The 17641-nt window shown below is 55.4% G+C and overlaps 1 protein-coding gene across 1 annotated transcript in view; it reads left to right on the forward strand.

Annotated features, from left to right (window-relative positions):
* TCERG1L (transcription elongation regulator 1 like) overlaps positions 1–17641 on the forward strand; it is a 186542-nt gene that overhangs the window by 137507 nt on the left and 31394 nt on the right. The window contains exons 7-8 of the mRNA XM_077877177.1: positions 744–898; positions 12087–12156. Coding sequence (XP_077733303.1) covers positions 744–898; positions 12087–12156 — 225 coding nt within the window. The remainder of the gene's footprint in view (positions 1–743; positions 899–12086; positions 12157–17641) is intronic.

The raw sequence follows: 17641 nt of genomic DNA on the forward strand, positions 1-17641 counted from the left end.
TTAACGATTTATACGTTACATAAGTGACCTTTGCAAACGTGCGATGTTCAGGCACCAAGGGGTTTTTGGGTCCGGGCGCAGGCTGATGATTTCTTTCTTTCTTTCTTTCTTTTTTTTTTGTTTTTGAGGGTCAAAATGAACATTTTATTTTATTTATTTTTTATATAAATTTATTTTTTATTGGTGTTCAATTTTTTTTGAGAGTCAAGAATGAACATTTTATTTTTTTTATTTTTTATATAAATTTATTTATTTATTTATTTATTTATTTATTTATTTTGGGGGGGTTTCAATATAAGTTTATTTGCAAAAGCAGGTGGTAAGCCAGAGTTGGCCTGTGTGTTTTTTTTTCATATATTTTTTAATAATAAATTTATTTTTTATTGGTGTTCAATTTGCCAACATACAGAATAACACCCAGTGCTCATCCCGTCAAGTGCCCCTCTCAGTGCCCGTCACCCAGTCACCCCCACCCCCCGCCCTCCTCCCCTTCCATCACCCCTAGTTCGTTTCCCAGAGTTAGGAGTCTCATGTTCTGTCTCCCTTTCTGATATTTCCCACACATTTCTTCTCCCTTCCCTTCTATTCCCTTTCACTATTATTTATATTCCCCAAATGAATGAGATCATATGTTTGTCCTTCTCCGATTGACTTATTTTTTTTTTTTATTGGTGTTCAATGGCCGATGATTTCTTGACTGAATGTGTTCGAGGGGCACTGAGGTGAGTTTTCCACTCGCGCAGGTGTGTGGTCTGGACGGGCGATGACCGCGTCTTCTTCTTCAACCCGACGATGCAGCTGTCGGTGTGGGAGAAGCCCATGGACCTGAAAAACCGTGGAGACCTCAACCGGATCATCGAGGACCCGCCCCACAAGCGCAAGCTGGAGGCCCCAACACGTAACTACCCACTGGGCTATTCACATCCACTTTCCTAAGTGTCTAAACTGCATATTCCCCAGGGACACGAAGGGAAAGCGTGTTTTTCCCGGTTATGCTGGAGCTTGATTTTTAAAGAATGGTGTCTGCTGCCTTAGGATTTAGGAATTACGGTTCTATGGCACTTTCTGCTGGAGACACTTTCTTCCCAGGGGGCTTGGCCAGGACTTTCTTTTCACCTCTCGTGAGGTTGTTAACTCAGAGAAGACGTTTTTCATTCCCTCAGGTTCTTCATTCTCCATCATCAATTAGCCAACATTTAATTTCTATTCCAAATGTTTCATGAACCCCACTTGGGAGACCTCATGCACACAAACAGGGGTGTATTTCCTTCCTCTTCACACATTCATTCTGGAGCTTTGAAGGGAATGCATGCATTGTTGATTTGGAGGTGCTTGAAGTCCAGGGAAAGGCAGGGGTGCGGGGAAGTCCGCGTTCCTCTGCGGGGTCCGGGGCGCTTGGCGGAGAGGTAGCTGTGTCTGAGGACGCCTGTGGAAATCCCACTCCCCCGGAGTCAGAGAAGAACAGTTAGAATTTCAGCAAGAATATTTTCCGATTAATGGAATATATTTTTTATTAGCTGCGGTGTTGGGAAAGCCCCATTCCCCGCGCACGTGGGTTAAGATAGCGTTGGCTACGCCGGAGAGACCTGAGGTCAGGGGCGCCGTCCCAGCCTCAGATGCACACACTTGGCTGAGCGGCCAGGAAACTGGATCTTGACCCCTTGAAAGTAGGCCTTTGTTTTATATTTATGGGGCATTTTATTGAGTTTGCAATGATGTTTTCAATCCTCATCACAGAGAGGGTCAACCCAAGACAGCATCTACCCACATTTTTAGTCAAAGGCAGAGGCGTTGAACTGGAACTTTAGAAAACGGAATTATACAAGTTTTCTTAACATGTTTAACGGTGCCGAGGGACTGGAAAATGCTGCTCTTCCAAAGCTGGTGGTGGTCTCTTGAGATTGAGGGATGCGGGTTTAATATGCTTGTTTCACCTGAGATAATGGAGAACATTCTCCAGAGAGCCCGAGTCAACGGATGTTGGGAAGAGAAATGTCTTAGGCGGGTATTTAATTGAATCTGCAGAAACGTAGCTGCATTGAGGGACTGCAGGAATCGGGTTTGTGATTTTGTTTCCTCCTTTGATTGGTATCCGTTTTTAAAAGGGATGTTTTCTTGGAAGGTTTGAAAACAAATCCTCATCTCCCGAGGTCCCGTCATGAGACCACCAATCCCTTGAGAAGACCCCCAATCCCATGAGAAGACCCCCAATCCCACGAGAAAGATAAAGGTGCGGTGATCGGAGCTGTGATTGGACTTGATTGGTAAAAGCCAAGGGATGCAGGCAGCTTCCTTCGCTTGCACACTCGTGGATAATTGGGTGTTGTTTTTACCTCCCCCCCTTCCTCCCTCCCTTCTTCCCTCTTTTTTCCCCCGAAGTGTTGGCAGGCATGAGAAAGGAACTCATGACCAGTCAGCACATGGTTGCTCTGTGGCTTCTCTCCTTCGGACGTAATGAAGCCCGGGTGTGGGAGAAACGGAGGGGGACCGCAGAACCTGAGGTCCCCCCACTGCGTCACCTGCCACTGCAAGCCTCGTGGGGACTGAGGGGGACGACAGGGCGGAGCGGAAACTGAGGTCTATTAAACAGTCAAAGAGGTTATTGGAGCAGAAGCCCGTTCCGACCAGGCAGCGACACTGTGGGAAGCAGTTCTTGGGGCCCATGGGAGCCCGGGAGAGGGGTATGGGAAGGGAAACCGTGGCACTGACTGTGGCTTCGAGCCCACTTGGCGGTTTGTGATTGGCCGTCCGCGGCGTTTTGATGGATTTTGTGACCTGAGACGTTTACTACGGGCTTGGGTTTCGGTTTGCTTGAGTAGACCTGCAAGGCATCGGAGCCATGTCAGCCTAATGGCCTCCTGGTGTAATTAATTTAACAGCAGGATCTGAATTACCTGGGTCATAGATCAGTGCTCCATTTCACCACTTAATCTTTAAAAAGGTAGAGAGATGGGCCTTAAGTCTGACAACCACAGCCAGTAATATCTGATTAATTTAGATTTGATGTATCAAGACACCTCGTCTTCCATTAACTCATAACCACGGCCCTAACTACTCTAGGTAGACAGGTGATGAAACGTTACATGTGGTTACAAAACGAGTTTTAACCTTGCTTCCTCTTGTAAAAAAGAGGAAGAGATTTTCTTAAATCAGTGGGATTTTTTTTTTAACCTGAATCTTAAAGATATGCAAATGACCTCAATCCTTCACTTCCTGTTGTGGGGTAGAATTGACATCTATGTGCATCATTTCTGATTTTCTCAGATCCGCCTGCCCAAATTGTTTTGTTCACAGCAAAACAATTAGGACAGAAGGTGTTTCTGGAGGATTAATTAGCGATTAGTGGGCAGAGTGGATGACCCCCGGCCATCAGCAAGTGACATTTCTCCCTGGCTGTTCATCCGTCATGACTCATCAAATGATTTGACCCTAATTATTGTAAGAACCAGCTCTAGGGGAGATTGTTCTTGGTGGAGAATTTTGTTTTTCACATTTTGTTCCTCCAGGAGTCATTTTGGATTTGAATATATTCCTACCTGTTTCTGGTCTGAAATAGAACGATTAAGCTCTTCAATTGATACCAATTATTTTTCAAGAGGCAAATGAAATAAATGAGTCTCATACAACAGCTGCCACATTTCGGGGCTCTCAGTCCTGGAAGTGTGTCTGTGTGCTAGGGACGTGAGGCCCGGGGTGGGAGCTCATGGTGTCAGGCGGCTTCGTGGTACAAGACACGGAGCTGCCAAAAGCGCTAAGCCACTCATCACTCAGCAGATAAGGGAAAAATCCCCTTTTTCATTCAGTTAGCGTTGCCGAGAGACTCAGACAAAGACCTGAATTATTTCCTAATTATCTTGCACTGTATCCAGATGTTTTTATAGCTCCAGTAGCTATGCTGTTGGTTGGGAGTAAATACCCACCCAACAAGGGTGAACCGGGAAGCACAAGCAGCATTTGTGACTTGGCCTGAGGTTCGGGGGCCTCGGCCACCTGCTCGGGTGAGAGGACGCTCCCCGGTGTCCTCGGCCTCGGGTGGCCCTCAATCCCACCAGACGCTGGGCTCTGTCCCTGCGTTTACCTGCACACGGGAGCCCCCGGGTGGGAAGCTCCCTGGGCCGAGAGCAGCCCAGGTGGGAGAGGGGGTGGGGCATGGGGCACCTGTGCGGCCTCCCCGGGTGGGGCCATCTGTGTGAGCTCCCTGTGCTGCTGGGACACGTGATCACAAGCTTAGCAGCTCACGGCCCGCTGGTCGGTGGGTTTCTCCAGCCCCTGGGGCGTGGGCCCTGGTTTCTGGGGCTCTGGGCCCCTCGCTGCACCTTCACAGGCAGCAGGGCAAAGCCCTCAGATCTTCCTGCCCACTCTTCCGCCTTCCTCCTCCCCCGGGAGGGTCCTTCTGATTACACTGTGCTCACCTGGGTGACCCGGGACGGCCCCCAGCCCCAGGTCAGAACCTAGTATGCTCGCGGGTTCCAGGGACCCGGCGTGGCCGTCTCTGGGGCCCTCATTCTACAACCCGCCCGCTTCAGGCCCGTTTTACGGAAGAAGGAGTTAAAGGACATCGGTGAATTAACCTGCCCAAGGTCACGTTTCTCTCAGGTGGGGGGTCCAGGATTTGCACCCTGGTGGGCTTGACTCCACATCCGGGGGGAGCTGTGAGCCTGTGACAGGAACGCGGCTCCAGGAAGCACTTTACTCCCTGTGCCCGACGCCCCCAGAGTCAGGTGCAGGCGGCCTTGTCCTTTCAGCAGAGGGGCCGGACGTCACTCGGCTTCAATTCCTCTGTAAACATTTTAGTCATTTATATCCAGGACAAATGTACAGTGATAATGATGCTCGTTTTGCGAGTGGCACATAAAGCCCTGCCTGTGAGTAAACACAGCTGTGCCTGGTGAAAGGGTGGCTTTCCCGAGCTTTGTCTGCCCCGGGAGAGCACACAGGTCTGGGAGCCACGGTGCGACCAGGTGGCCGGGCTCCGCGGACAGCGTCCCTGTGACCGGTCCTTGCAGCCCGAGGTGGGCAGCACCTGCCCCAAGGACCAGGTTGAGGGGAGGCCCCCCCACGCGGGGTTCACCCGGCCCGGCTATTTGGGAGGGACCCTGACCCTCTGTGGGACCTGTATCCCCCACCCGGCAACCCAGGGGGCCCCTGGCCTGTGCCCCCGGCCTGTGCCCCCTCCTTGCTCTGTGAATGATCCAGGACCCTGGACGTGGCATATGAGTGGAGCCAGGCCAGCCCTCCAGGGCACGGGCGGAAGCCTGTTGAGCTCTGAAGGCACCAGGCGGCCGGGTTGGGAAGGAGCAGGCCAGGCACCTGGGCAGGGCCTTCATGATGCTCTGGAGCCCTCGTGCCTCGTTTGCTGCAACCTGGGGACCGGGACAGTGGGGGCAGGACGGCGGGGCAAGGTGGTGTGGTCAGGGTGCCAGAGCAGGGTAGCAGGGCTGGGACGTTGGGGCAGGGCCTCCTCCGAGGTGCACCAGCGAATCGAGCGCTGATACAGGGGCAGAGCCAGCGCCTGGGGCCCTGCGTGGCCTTGAACAGGCTGGGAGAGCATCTTCCTAAGTGGTTCCCAGAACCCGAGGCTTCACGCTGCCTCCCCCGCTGCCGACCCAGGAATGAAGGAGGAGGGTGGGGAGGAGGACCTGAGCTCCCTCCCAAACCAATCACTGTACTTGGGGCCTGGATGACCAGCCCTGGGCTGGAGCCAACAGCAAGTGGGAGGCCAGCAGGCATGGTGGGCAGTGATGGGCCGGGTCTGGGGGTGGACAGAGCAGTCAGTCCCCGGACCAGCGGCCAGGGTGCTCCCTGGGGAAGGACCACTCACTGCACCAGACGCGGGGAGGAGGGCCCACCCGGGAGAGCCTGTGTCCTGGGGAGCTCGGGAGGGGTCGGAGCCCGGGTAGGTGCAGGGTGGACCTCAGTGAGGAGGCTCCATCAGTGCAGCCTTTCCAGGGACCAAGAGGCTTGTCCCTCGCGGTGACTGACCCCCGGCTCCCCAGACCCTGGCCCGGCAGCTCCTACCAGGGCTCCTACCCTCTTTCTGGGGCCGCGTGCACCACCCCCCAGCTCTGCTCCGGCTCTCTCTCCGCCTGACTTTGTGATCCTGCACTTCCTTCAGAAATTGAATATGACCTGCAGGGAGCAAAGGACGCAGACAGCAATTTTGGTGTCCGGAGGCCCCCAGCTAGTGGGTGGAGCCACGGCCAGGCCCTGGATCTGCCCTCTCCCATCCCTCGTGTGCTCCATGCAGGCTGACAGCCCCACCCATCTCTGCCACCTGCCCCGGGCCTGCAGAGGAGGGAGCAGGGAGGAGGGGAGGGGGTGGGGAGGAGGGGAAAGAAGGAGGAGGGATAAGGAGGAGGGAGCAGGAAGCAGGGAGGAGGGGCAGAGAGCAGGGAGGAAAGAAGAGGGACAGGGAGGAGGAAGGAGGAGGAGCAGTCAGAAGGGAGAAGGGAGGAGGTGGGGGGAGGAAAGAGCAAGGAGGAGGGTCAGGGAGGAGGCAGGAGGAGCAGGGAGGAGGAAGGAGGAGGGACAGGGAGGAGGGGCAGGCAGGAGGGAGGTCCTGAGCCCTGCCCAGGGACCAGTGTCTCCGTGGGTTCCGTGGACTCCTCCAGCAAACCCGAGCACCTCCAGCGGGACCTGATGCTGCCCCCGGGCCGTTGGTGTCAGAGTCTAACTGAACCGTTGGCATCCAGGCCCCGTCGGCGCCCAGGGAATCAGAGGCGTGGTTGTTGGTGCTGGAGGGTGCCCCAGAGAAACGGGGGAGCCCTGATGCTTGGCAGCCTTCCCCGACTCCCAAGAGCGCGCCCACGTCCCGCCGCCGCCGTCACACCTCGGGCCGCTCCGACCCAGCCTCGCCCACAGGCCCCCGGGGGCCTCTTGTCCAAGCAGCAAAGCACCCCCGCCTTGCCCCTCTTTTTGCCCAGGGCAGCCACGGGCTGGGGGGTCTTTGTCTCTTCGGTGCCCCGGGAGGAAGCAGGGCGCCTCCCCTTCCCGTCATCTTGCACGCGAGCACGGATCCCCAGGAGCCTCAGGACAAACAGCCTTAAATGAATGACAGACTCCGTGGATCTAGAAGGTGCAGACAGAGCTGTGCGCAGAGGCAGGGGGTCAGGTGCACCGCGGCCGCTGCCCTGTGCGAGCTGGGCTCCCGCTGGCGGGACGGGCCCGCTGAGCACTGTGCCCTGAGTCCTGGGGCGGGTCTGTAGGGAGCCTGCGGGCCTGGACCCTGGCTCCCGACCCAAGGCCCAGATGCTCCCCGCCGAGCACAGCTCCCTCCCTCCCGCTCCTCCAGCTGGACGTGCTGATGAGAAGACCTTCGTGCACGTCCGGTGTCTTAGCAGCGTTCCTGCGAGTACTTGTGTCCTACAAGTTCATATTATTAGAATTACCAGGGCAGAAGGTACGTGCCTTTTAAATTATCCTCCAAAAAAAGAGCCCAGAGGGCTCCGTGGGTGAAGCGTCTGCCTTCGGCTCAGCTCATGATCCCGGGTCCTGGGGTCGAGTCCCGCATCGGGCTCCCTGCTCTCCCTCTGCTCCTCCCCCCTGCTCATGTTCTCTCTCTCTCTGTCTCTCAAAATAAATAAATAAATAATAAAAAAACAAGAAAAAGAGCCCAGTGCACACACCCATTAGTAGATTCCGCGCACTTCCAGAAGCACTGTGCATCCTCGACGCTGAATTCTGAAAGCCGTCCTTTGTTTCCGTTGGCATTTCTTTAATTTTGAGTGAAATGGAACCTTTTCAAGGGCTTATTGGCTGTTCCTTTTGTTTTGTGTCCCCGGGACGTGCTCGGGTCTGTCTCCGTTATTGAAATATGCAGACTCTTGCAAATATCAGCATTCCGGCTACGATTACAGTTTTTTCTTCCTCTTTTGATTTTTTTTTCCCATTTAAAAAAAAAAATGGGTCTTGAGTTTTGTCTTACTGTTTTAAAACACGCGTAACGTGGAGCTTGCCGTTCTTTTTTTTTTTTAATTTATTTTTTATTGGTGTTCAATTTACTAACATACAGAATAACCCCCAGTGCCCATCACCCATTCACTCCCACCCCCCGCTTTTTTTAAAATTTTTTTTATATATTTATTTATTTATGATAGTCACAGAGAGAGAGAGAGAGGCAGAGACACAGGCAGAGGGAGAAGCAGGCTCCATGCACCGGGAGCCCGACGTGGGATTCGATCCCGGGTCTCCAGGATCGTGCCCTGGGCCAAAGGCAGGCGCCAAACCACTGTGCCACCCAGGGAGCTTGCCGTTCTAAGCGGGCAATTCGCTGCCGGCGGCGGCCTTCGCCGCGCTGTGCAACCCTCACTCCCGCCTCCAAAACTTTCTCATCACCCGCCCAGGAGCCGGGTGGCCGGTGTCAGCAGCTCCCCGTGGCTTCCTCCCCGCGGCCCCGCCTGTCCACGCAGCCCGTGCGGACCACCCATGGGTGTCCTGCTCCCTCCGCGGAGGAGAACGTCTTTACGGCTTATCCGCGTTGTGCAACGGGTCCGATTTCCATTCCTTTTTCTGGCTGAAGATGTCCCATCGTACGGATGGACCCCACTTGGTTTGTCTGTGCCTCTGCTGGTGCACACTTGGGTCGTTGCCCCTTTGGGGCCATGGTGAGTGGTGCTCGTGCAAACACTGCACACAAATACCTGTTTGGGGCCCGGTTCCCAGCTGTTTAGTGTAGAAACAGAAGAGTGGAGTTGCTGACTTGTAGGGTCACTCTGTGTTTGACCTTCTGAGGAGCAGCCAAGACGTCCTCCACAGCCGTGAGCCTCTTGGGAGGGCCCACCAGCGGCAGGCGTGCGTCCCCGCGGCCCCTCCTCCTTCATCCTTGGCCAACGTGCTGCCTTCTGTTGTTGTGGCTCATGGTATTATTACTGCTGTGTCTGCCATTGCAGGGCTGGGAGCGGTGCCTCGTTCTGGATCGGATTAGCGTTTCCCTAAAGATTACACGTGCGCAGCATCTTCTGGGTGCTCCCTGGCCGTTCGTACGGCTTCTTTAGAGAAATGTCTATCCATGTTGCTTGTCCTTCTTCTTTTTTATTTTATTTTAATTCGGTTGGTGGTGTCGTGGTTGGTGGTGGTGGTGTGGAGTGGTAGGAGTTTCAAATACGATCTGCTTACCAATCCCTCACGTGACGTGGTTTGTGAATATTCTTTTATTTTTATTATTTTTATTTTTTTTATTTTTTGGTTTGTGAATATTCTCGCCCATTCTGTGGGTTGCCTTTTCACTCTGCTGCTAGTACTGTCCTCGGATGTACAAAAGGTTTTAATTTTATGAAGTTTCATTTATCTGGTGTTTTTTTTTTTTTTCTTTTTTCATCTGTGTCTTGGTGCCAAAGGTACGAAACCATGACCAAATCCAATGGCAAGAAGATTTCCCTGGAAAGTTTCATGGTTTTAGCTCTCACACTGATCTCGGAGTTCACGCCTGTGAATGTGGTTTCTGTCCCCTTCTTTCTTGTGAATGGGCCACGCTTTCCTATTGCTCGGTACGCGTTGTGATTTTCTTGTTGTTGTTGAGAACTGGACTTTCTGAGTTCATCACACAGCGAGTCTGGAAAACAGCTTCTCGTATCCTCAAGGGACTTCGGGTTCTGGCTGGTGACGGGCTGGAACCATCCATTTGTCACTTTTCCAAGATTGTGATCCTTGTCGGGTGTGGTCCCTGGGGTTTCTGCTCCATCGTGTCCGCCGTCCGTATAGGAAGGCGGCTCTTCCCGGCGGCTCCGCGGTCTCATCAGAGCCCCGAGTTCTGGAGTCAGAGTCGGGCGGTGTCTCCAGCTCCGTGGCCGCTCTAGAGGACCTGCTGGCCCCAGGACTCCTCCTCTGTCTCTCCCGCAGCCTGCCCACCAGACTTGCATTTTTATTTTTTATTTTTTATTTTATTTTATTTTATTTTTCAGATGCATTTTTAAAGGCAGTCACATTTCTGGATATTTCCCTTTATAGCTTTTGGATTCCGTGCCTTGATTTAGGAAGGCTTTACGATGAGACTATTCCCAAAAAACAAACAGAAATCTTCAAAAAAATAACCAACATCTTTATAATCATACGACCTCATTTCTTTAATTAAAAAAATATTTAATTTTTCACGTCTAACCTTAGGTCTCCCTTGGAGTGTGTTCCGGAGCAGCCATGGGGAAGGGCCTGCCCGTCCTCCACTTTGTTTCAAATTCTGGCCATAGCTCTGTGCTCTTCATCACCCTTGTCCTCTGCCCACGGGACAAGCAGATGGCAAGCACGACCCCCTTCTTTCTTGAAAACCTCGCCGGAGCATCAGGCTTCTGGACGCTCTGGGAAGGAAGCACACCTTGGGAGAGATTGCAAACACCCCGCAGTGCAGACAGGCAGACTCATGGCAGGTGTGGGGGTGCCGAGGTGGAGCCCATGGGACGGCCCCACGCATGTGGGGGCAGAGGACCTGGAGCCAGCCCTGGAGTCTCATGGGGAGGGTGCCGGTGGGCATGGGGGGCACCTGGTGGAGTGTGCAAGGTGCAGGTGCCTGTGGGACACGGAGGCAGGGAGGCCAGGAGCGGGGGCCTGAGCGTGCCTCTGGGGGTCAGCAGCCTGATGCCCAGCACTGGGGTGGGGGGCATGTGGGAGGAGCGTGCAGGGCGTGAAGAAGGCAAATCCTGCCCCATTAGCTCATTTATCACAAATGCTCTTTCTCTGGTTCTCAGTGAGGAGGGGGCTTCTGTCCCCTAGGGGATGTTTGGCAATTTCTGGAGACATTTTGGTTGTCACAACTGGGGTCTGTCCCCACTGCTACTGGCGCCTACCGAGCAGCTCCCTCCAGCACCCAGGACCCCTGAGTGTCACTAGAGTGTGAGGCTCCGCGCAATGGTGCAGCTCAGGCTACGATGCTCAGCTTTCCCTGGGCTGACATCCCAGATGCCACCCCCCACCCCCGTACCACACACTGTCCTGCAGGGAGCCCGCTCCGCTCCATCTCCATCTGGGCAGGGTCCACGTCTGTGAGGCCTCCTCCCTGGGCGAGCCTCTTCCACAGGGTCCCATCCTGCTGGTGCACCAGGCTCACAGGCTTGTGGCCGGGTCCCCCAGGGCCCACGACAGCTTGGAGGGGGGCGGAGGACATGGGTGGGAGGGGCCTTAGAAGCAGGATGCGGGTGGGCTGGGCCAGCCGGGAGCTTCCAGAGCCTGACTTTCTCATCTTGCTGCCAGCCCCACTCCAAGAGCGTTGACTAGATGGGGATTGGAGCCCTCCTTGGGATTCCAAGCAGCGCATTCCTGGAGGCGTGTCCTCATGCGCAGGCTCCTCAGGAAGGGCGGGCTTAGGCAGCCCGGTGGGCGGGGACCGGGGCCTCGGGGACCTGGGGGTGCTCAGCAGAGCCCCGCCCCCCGCACCTCTGCCCGCACAGGACCCAGCGTGAGAAAACCGTGTCCTGGGTCTCATGGATACAGAATGAGAAGCAGGGCCAGAAGGCAGCTGTGAAGCCAGGGAGCCTGTGGGAATCACTCATCTGTCAGGACTGAGATACCGATGCTCTAGAACCGTGTGGAAGCTCGTTTTCCCTCTCCCCCTTTTGGAGACACATAGGAAACACTGAAGCACCTTTTCACTTTTTCATTCCAAAAGCTCATCAAATATTTACAAGGCCAGCCTCCTCGGGATGGAAGGGGGGGACCCGTCTTCAAAATCAATTTGGGTTTTTGATGTAGACGCATAGTCAGGAGTGAAGTGGATGCCTCATGTGCGAGAGATGTGCTGGTTCCCTGCAGGGACACGGAGGGGAGGGGGGGCTCTTGGTTCCCTGGCAAGAACGTGAAGCCCCCCTGGAAGGGCTTCTCCGGGGCCTGCATGCCCAGGTGGCCGGGGAGGCCTGGGGAGGTGCCCACCTGCCGTTCTCCATCCTCCGGCCTGGCTGGACCATCTCGCAGCCTCCGCACACAAGGACATCAGGTGTCTCTTCTGCTGGAACACCCAGGGGTACAGGAGGTAGCGGGTTCTCGGGCTTGAGGTCTGTTTCCTTAATTTCCAGATGACTCTGCGTGAAAACGAGCGCTTTTTGGTGTTTTGCCGGAGTGACGGGAGCTGACACTCCAACCTTGTTAACTTGATTCTCTTCCAGCCGACCACAGCGACGGGTCACGGTCTGAGGACGGCAGGGGAGACCGCAGCCTGAGAACCAAGAGGAACCGGTAGGTGACAAGGCCTTTTGCGCCGGTGACTTTCCGTAGCAGACAGTTATGTGGTGTAGAAGGAGAGGGGATCGCTTGACTCTACTGACGGAGCGCAGAACAGATCGAACCACCAGGCAGACGGCGGGAGGCCTCAGGTCCCGTCTCACTGACTGCTCTGGGGGCCCCGGGCCTCCGTGGGCAGGTGTCTCAGTGGCTCCCGGGCACGTGGATGTTGGACCGCGTCTGGCCTGCACTGGGCCTCCCTGGTACCCATGTGCTCAGCCCCATGCATGGAGCCGTCAGGGTGCCCGGGGGGCCATGGGATGGGTGAGGCCATGGGTTTGCTTTGGGCAGCTCTTGGGTTGGAGTTGGGTGCCTGTGATGTTGGGCAAAGTAATTCCACCCTGACTGCCGATCTCCCGTCTGCGCGAGATGGCAGGAGCTCCCAAAGGCAGCTTGGGGTGACAGGGACTGCGAGGGAGGGGGAGGCGCTGCGAGACTACAGTCACGCTCCTCGAGTGCACAGCCCTCCGTGCCTGTTGCCCTCTGGGTGTGGCGGCAGCCCCCGTGGCCGGACCCGCCGTTAGCCCGTCCTGCAGGCCACGTGCTGGGGCTTCTTTCCTCCTGAGTCCCACACAAAGGGGTAAATTTGGGATCCGAGTGTCTAGGCTCCCTGGCCGGGGGCCGAGGGCCTGGCTGGGGTGCTGGGCAGCCGTCTCCGGCACAGAAGCCCTCGTGGGTATGTTCTGCTTAAAATATGTGCCTTGAGGGTGCCCGGGTGGTGCAGTCAGTAGGCGTCTGGCTCGATTTCGGCTCAGGTTGTGATCTCAGGGTCCTGACATCGAGCCCCGCGTCAGGCTCTGCGCTGAGCGTGGAGTTGGCTTGTGATTCTCTCTCTCCCTCTCCCTGTCCCTCCCACTCCTGCTTGCTCTCTCTCTCTCTCTCTTAAATAAAAATCTCTTTTATAAAAAAAAAATGTGCCTAAGAACCCAGAGCGCGTTCAGGAGGCAGGTGGTACAGTGGGAGCCCACCCCGTCCTCTGCCCCAGTTCAGCACAGCCTCACGTTTGAAGCCTCTCTGAAAGTCAGGACATCGGCAGGCTCTGCGGACGGCAGACGCGGTGCAAGGAAGAGGCCCATGACGGGCACGAAGGCTCGAGGAGGGGGTCGGGTCGGTGGGCTGCGGGGGCGAGGACGACCGGGGAAGGCGTTGGCTAGGATTCCACTGCCGGCTTGTAAAAATGGGCATTTAAAAAAATAGCATCACACATGGGAAGTGTGATCCTCAAAGCAGCAAAGATAAACCGTACGCTGCAAATCTGAAAAAAAAATCAGACCTCATGTCATCGATTTATTTGTTCTGGTTAAAACCATCGCCCTGTCACCGTTTTTTTTATGTCCCCCGATTATTCTTTGTGTGCTTTTGTATTTTTATATTTTTTTAAAAGATTTTATTTTTAAACAAACAAATCTCTACATCCATCTTGGGCTTCAACTCACAGCCCCGAGATCAAGATTCGTGAGCTTCATCGACGGAGCCAGCCAGGCGCCCCTATGTCACCCAATTATTCTTTAACCCTATGTTGTGTAAAGTCTTAAAAATACAGTCTCAATATTATTTTTACATACCAAAAAAAAAAGTTTTCTTAGAAGAAGCAAGCGTCCCGCAGTGGCACCTCTGCACAGTAATGAAGGAAAATGCACCTTGCCTCAGAGCCCATGCCCAGCCGGCATCCTCAGCCCGTCCGGGGGGCGTCCTGAGAAAGGACGGTGGGAGAGAGAGCAAGCCCCCCGACCCCGGCTCCGGGCAGCGGGCACCTGGCGCCTGACCCCGCCGGGATGGGCCTCTTGTCTGTGACAGACGACAGACGGACGAGCGTGGAGGCACAAACCTGCAGAGTTCTCCCTGAGTGGCTTCGGGTCCCCTCATTTCACTGCCTCCAGGCCTTTCCTCTGTGCACCCCCTCCAGAAATCATTCTGCAGACGGGGGCCCGGGTATATTGTAATCTTAACTGATAACAAGCAGACACCACAGAACATTCCAGAAACAATACAGGGAAGGGTGAGCACTGTCCTCCCCAGGAGAGGGAGCTGTCCCCCCCGGGGTGGTGGGGACCCAGGCTGCCGCTGGGCGGGGCCTGAGGCTCCCTGTGGTGCTGGGGTCCCACCTTCTCTTTAGAAGGTCACTTTTGGGCGTCAAAGGACACCTGCATGTGCCACAGAGGATGGACGCTGTGTGCCTTCGATGGGACAGGGGCTCCAGGAAAGAGGGTAAAGTGTCACCTCTTTATGTCCAGACCATGGGCATCTGCCAAGCCCGCCTCTGTCCGTCTTTGGATAAATGCATCTAGAATCTCAAAAACCAGACGCGCTTCCTGAGGCACCAGAAATGCGGAAATGTAGCCGCCGAAGGATGCTGTTGAGCTCGTGCTGGAGGAGACGCTGGGCTGGATCCGGAGCAGCTGGGCCATCTGCCTGCGTGGCCCGATTTCACTCATTTTCCCACAGGACTGGCCTTGACTTCCCATCAGTTGGCATTTAAGAGACGTCAGAACGTTAGTTTGCGTGTGAACCGAGTGAGGGGCTTCCGTGATTGAGCGGCGGCTCGGGAGCCGACGCGGGGGCGATGGGTAGAGCTGCTCTGCTTCCCACCCGCAGACCCCGGCCCGGGCCGCGGGCGCCGCTGTCAGGGCAGCTCTGCTCTCCCACGAAGCCCTGGACGGCACTGCTCCCCCTGCTGCGGTGCAGCCAGACTGGGGATCTAGAATGTTCCAGAATGTTCCACCGTTCTGCTCAGTCATCTCTGAGCCCTTCGCACAAACCTCCTGCTCTCTTCCGAAGCCTCACTCTTGTGCTGGTTTTTCCAAACGCCCCCACCCCCACCCCGCAGCCAGATCTCCGTGGGGTTGCTCAGAGCTCATCGCCCCGGGCCAATGATCAGCGCGGCATCATGTTCGTCTTCTAGAAGGTTATGATCAATAAATTCAGGCTCTTCTCAAGCTCCTAACCTCTTTTGTGTATCTTTAATTAGTGGATCCTGGCTTAGATGGTAAGAGAACGGGCCTCCAGAGGACTGGCTGACATCAATCCCTTTGACCTACCTTTTTTTGTATGAATAATAGAATTTTTCCTCATCCAGAAGCCCGTAAACGTGTGACTCACTAGCAACCATGTTTGGGAAGAAAGGGAAATTGCCGCATGCTCCCTTTGGACGTTGCGTTTCTCTCGGACCCTGGCGCCTCTCATGGACGTTTTGCACACTCTTCCGCAGATCGGATGAGATCAATTGATCAAGTGATTCAAGTCTAAATGATGCTTTTCCTAAAATCCCCTGGGAATTTCATGGGAAGAGAAATATGTCCCAATGACAAGCTTTCAAATTGCTAGGATATTTTAAACGAGCTGGCGAGCACCACCTCGAGTAGCTTGAAACCCGTTCATGATACCTGAGCCCACCTCCCCCCGGGGCCCGGAACATTGATTGCTTCTTTGCGTTTTGTGCGGTGCCCAGAGGTACTGCCAATTTCCCGATGTGCCGTCTTTTCTTGGTTCACACTTGCTCGTCACACGTGCGGTCTATTTTAAGAACTTGGGATTTATTGCAAATAATTGAACTGAACTATTTGAAGGATTCAGCAAAAGCCAGCGATTTAGTTTAGAAATTGGGATGAAATGATCTGCCAGACACATTAGAGAAGAGATTGTCAGCGACACGTTTGGCTCCTAGACCTCCCAGGGGGAGCCAGCTTTGGCCAGTTGCTAGGCTGGGAGGTTCCTCCGACCTGATGGCTTCCTGGAGCATGAGAGAGTGGCCTTGCTCCTTCCGCGACGATGGGCCCCGTGGCTTTGGCATAGATTCCCTGTCTTGTGCATGACCAAAAGGATCTGGGCTTGGGACATTGTTTATCTCTACATTTGAAGGTTTTGGATTTTGTGGGTTTGGGGGATGCCCAGTTGGTGGCTTTGGATGTAAGTGGTAAAGCTGACCTTTTACTGTAAAATCTTCGTGTCGAGCGGGGTGTTTTGCTGGGGTCAAATGCAGCTTAGGCTGGAGACCTCAGCAGGGATAGAATCCTTAGGAAGAACCCTGTCGTTTTTCTACTTCCCCCAAGGATGTCCTGAATATTCTTCTCTTGACAAACCACAGCGGCCAGGGCATGTCCTGAGCAGGGCATGGACAAGGCCGGGTCACGAGGTTGTGACCTGTCTGCCTGCAGTTCTGCAGCTCACCTGGGGGAACCTAATGCTGAGAAAATCTATCTAGAACAACAACAGCAGCAGCAGCAGCAACAAATCACTATCTGAAAGACCAAAAATGCCTACTGTTAAATGTGGAAGTTTCACAGACTCTACCCCTGGGACTGTCCCACACTGAGCCCACATCTGGAGAGAGCCAGCCGTGGAAGATGGAGAGAAAGCCTCCTTCTGCGTCTCTGGGCAAAGGCAAGCGATGGGCGTGAGCCTTGGGCCTTCTGGGAAAGGCCGTGGCCCTGGGAAGGCAGACAGAGGAGATGGAGAGACAAGGGGCCACGTGCCCAGATCGTAACCCAGCCCCGCTCTCCCCTGCAGATCGCCTTCTCCTGCGGGCTCGCATTGAGCAAACGTCCACTGCCACCCGCTGCGTGGGCCCCAGGGACACATCGCCAGCTGGAGGTCACTTCCTGTACCCGGGAACTCTGGCCCCAGAGAAGGGAGTGTGGACGGCGTGTCACACGATCCCAGCTTCCCAGACACGGTGATGCAGCACCACGGGACGGACCAGAGTTTCCCCTCGGCCGGGAGGGTTGGAGGGCCCCCTGGGGCAGGTTGTGGTCGTGGAAGGTCACCATCCTGCTCCACGTCCCTGTGTCACCCCTCTACCCTCTACCCCTGAACTGGCCTATGATGAACCACAACTGAGCTGCAGCCCCTCGCCTTGGCCCCGGGGCCGGGCAGGGTGGCCGGTTCTGGGCCGTTCCTGGGCATCTGGCCTGGCCCGGGGTCCCTGCAGGACAGGAGGGGCTGCTGTTGTTGCTCTGAGCTCCTGCCCTGGAGGGGATGGCCCAGCGTCTGTGTCACCCAGTCCTGCGGGCACCAGACCTGAGGCCCGTCCAAGTCGCGTGCAGCGGGAGAGCCGCCGGCGGATTCCCAGGAGGCTTGTGGACACGGGGCAGTAAGGGCGGCCACGGTCACAGGGGAAGAGGAACCCACGGAGCGGCTGGCAGAGACGTGACCGGTCCCCGCACCGCTGCGAGCCCTGGGGCCTCCCGGGGCCAGGCCAGGCCAGGCCGAGGGGAGGCAGGGGCCTGGCCTTCCCGGGACGCGGGGCGCTGCCCTCCACGCTGAGGGCCGTCCACCACCTGCTCGGCTGCGACCTGGGGACTGTCCCCGGAGATCCTCTCTGATTTGAGAAGACAGTTTCCATGTCTGCCTCTTCTCCAAATGCCGGATGTTAGAAACTCTCCCTTTTAAACGGAGTCTGGGGAGGTTCCTCCGCCAGGTCCATCTCCGTCCCACCGGCCGC

The sequence above is a fragment of the Canis aureus genome, chromosome 29 (genome assembly GCF_053574225.1).
Source record: "Canis aureus isolate CA01 chromosome 29, VMU_Caureus_v.1.0, whole genome shotgun sequence".
NCBI classification, from domain to species: Eukaryota; Metazoa; Chordata; class Mammalia; order Carnivora; family Canidae; genus Canis; species Canis aureus.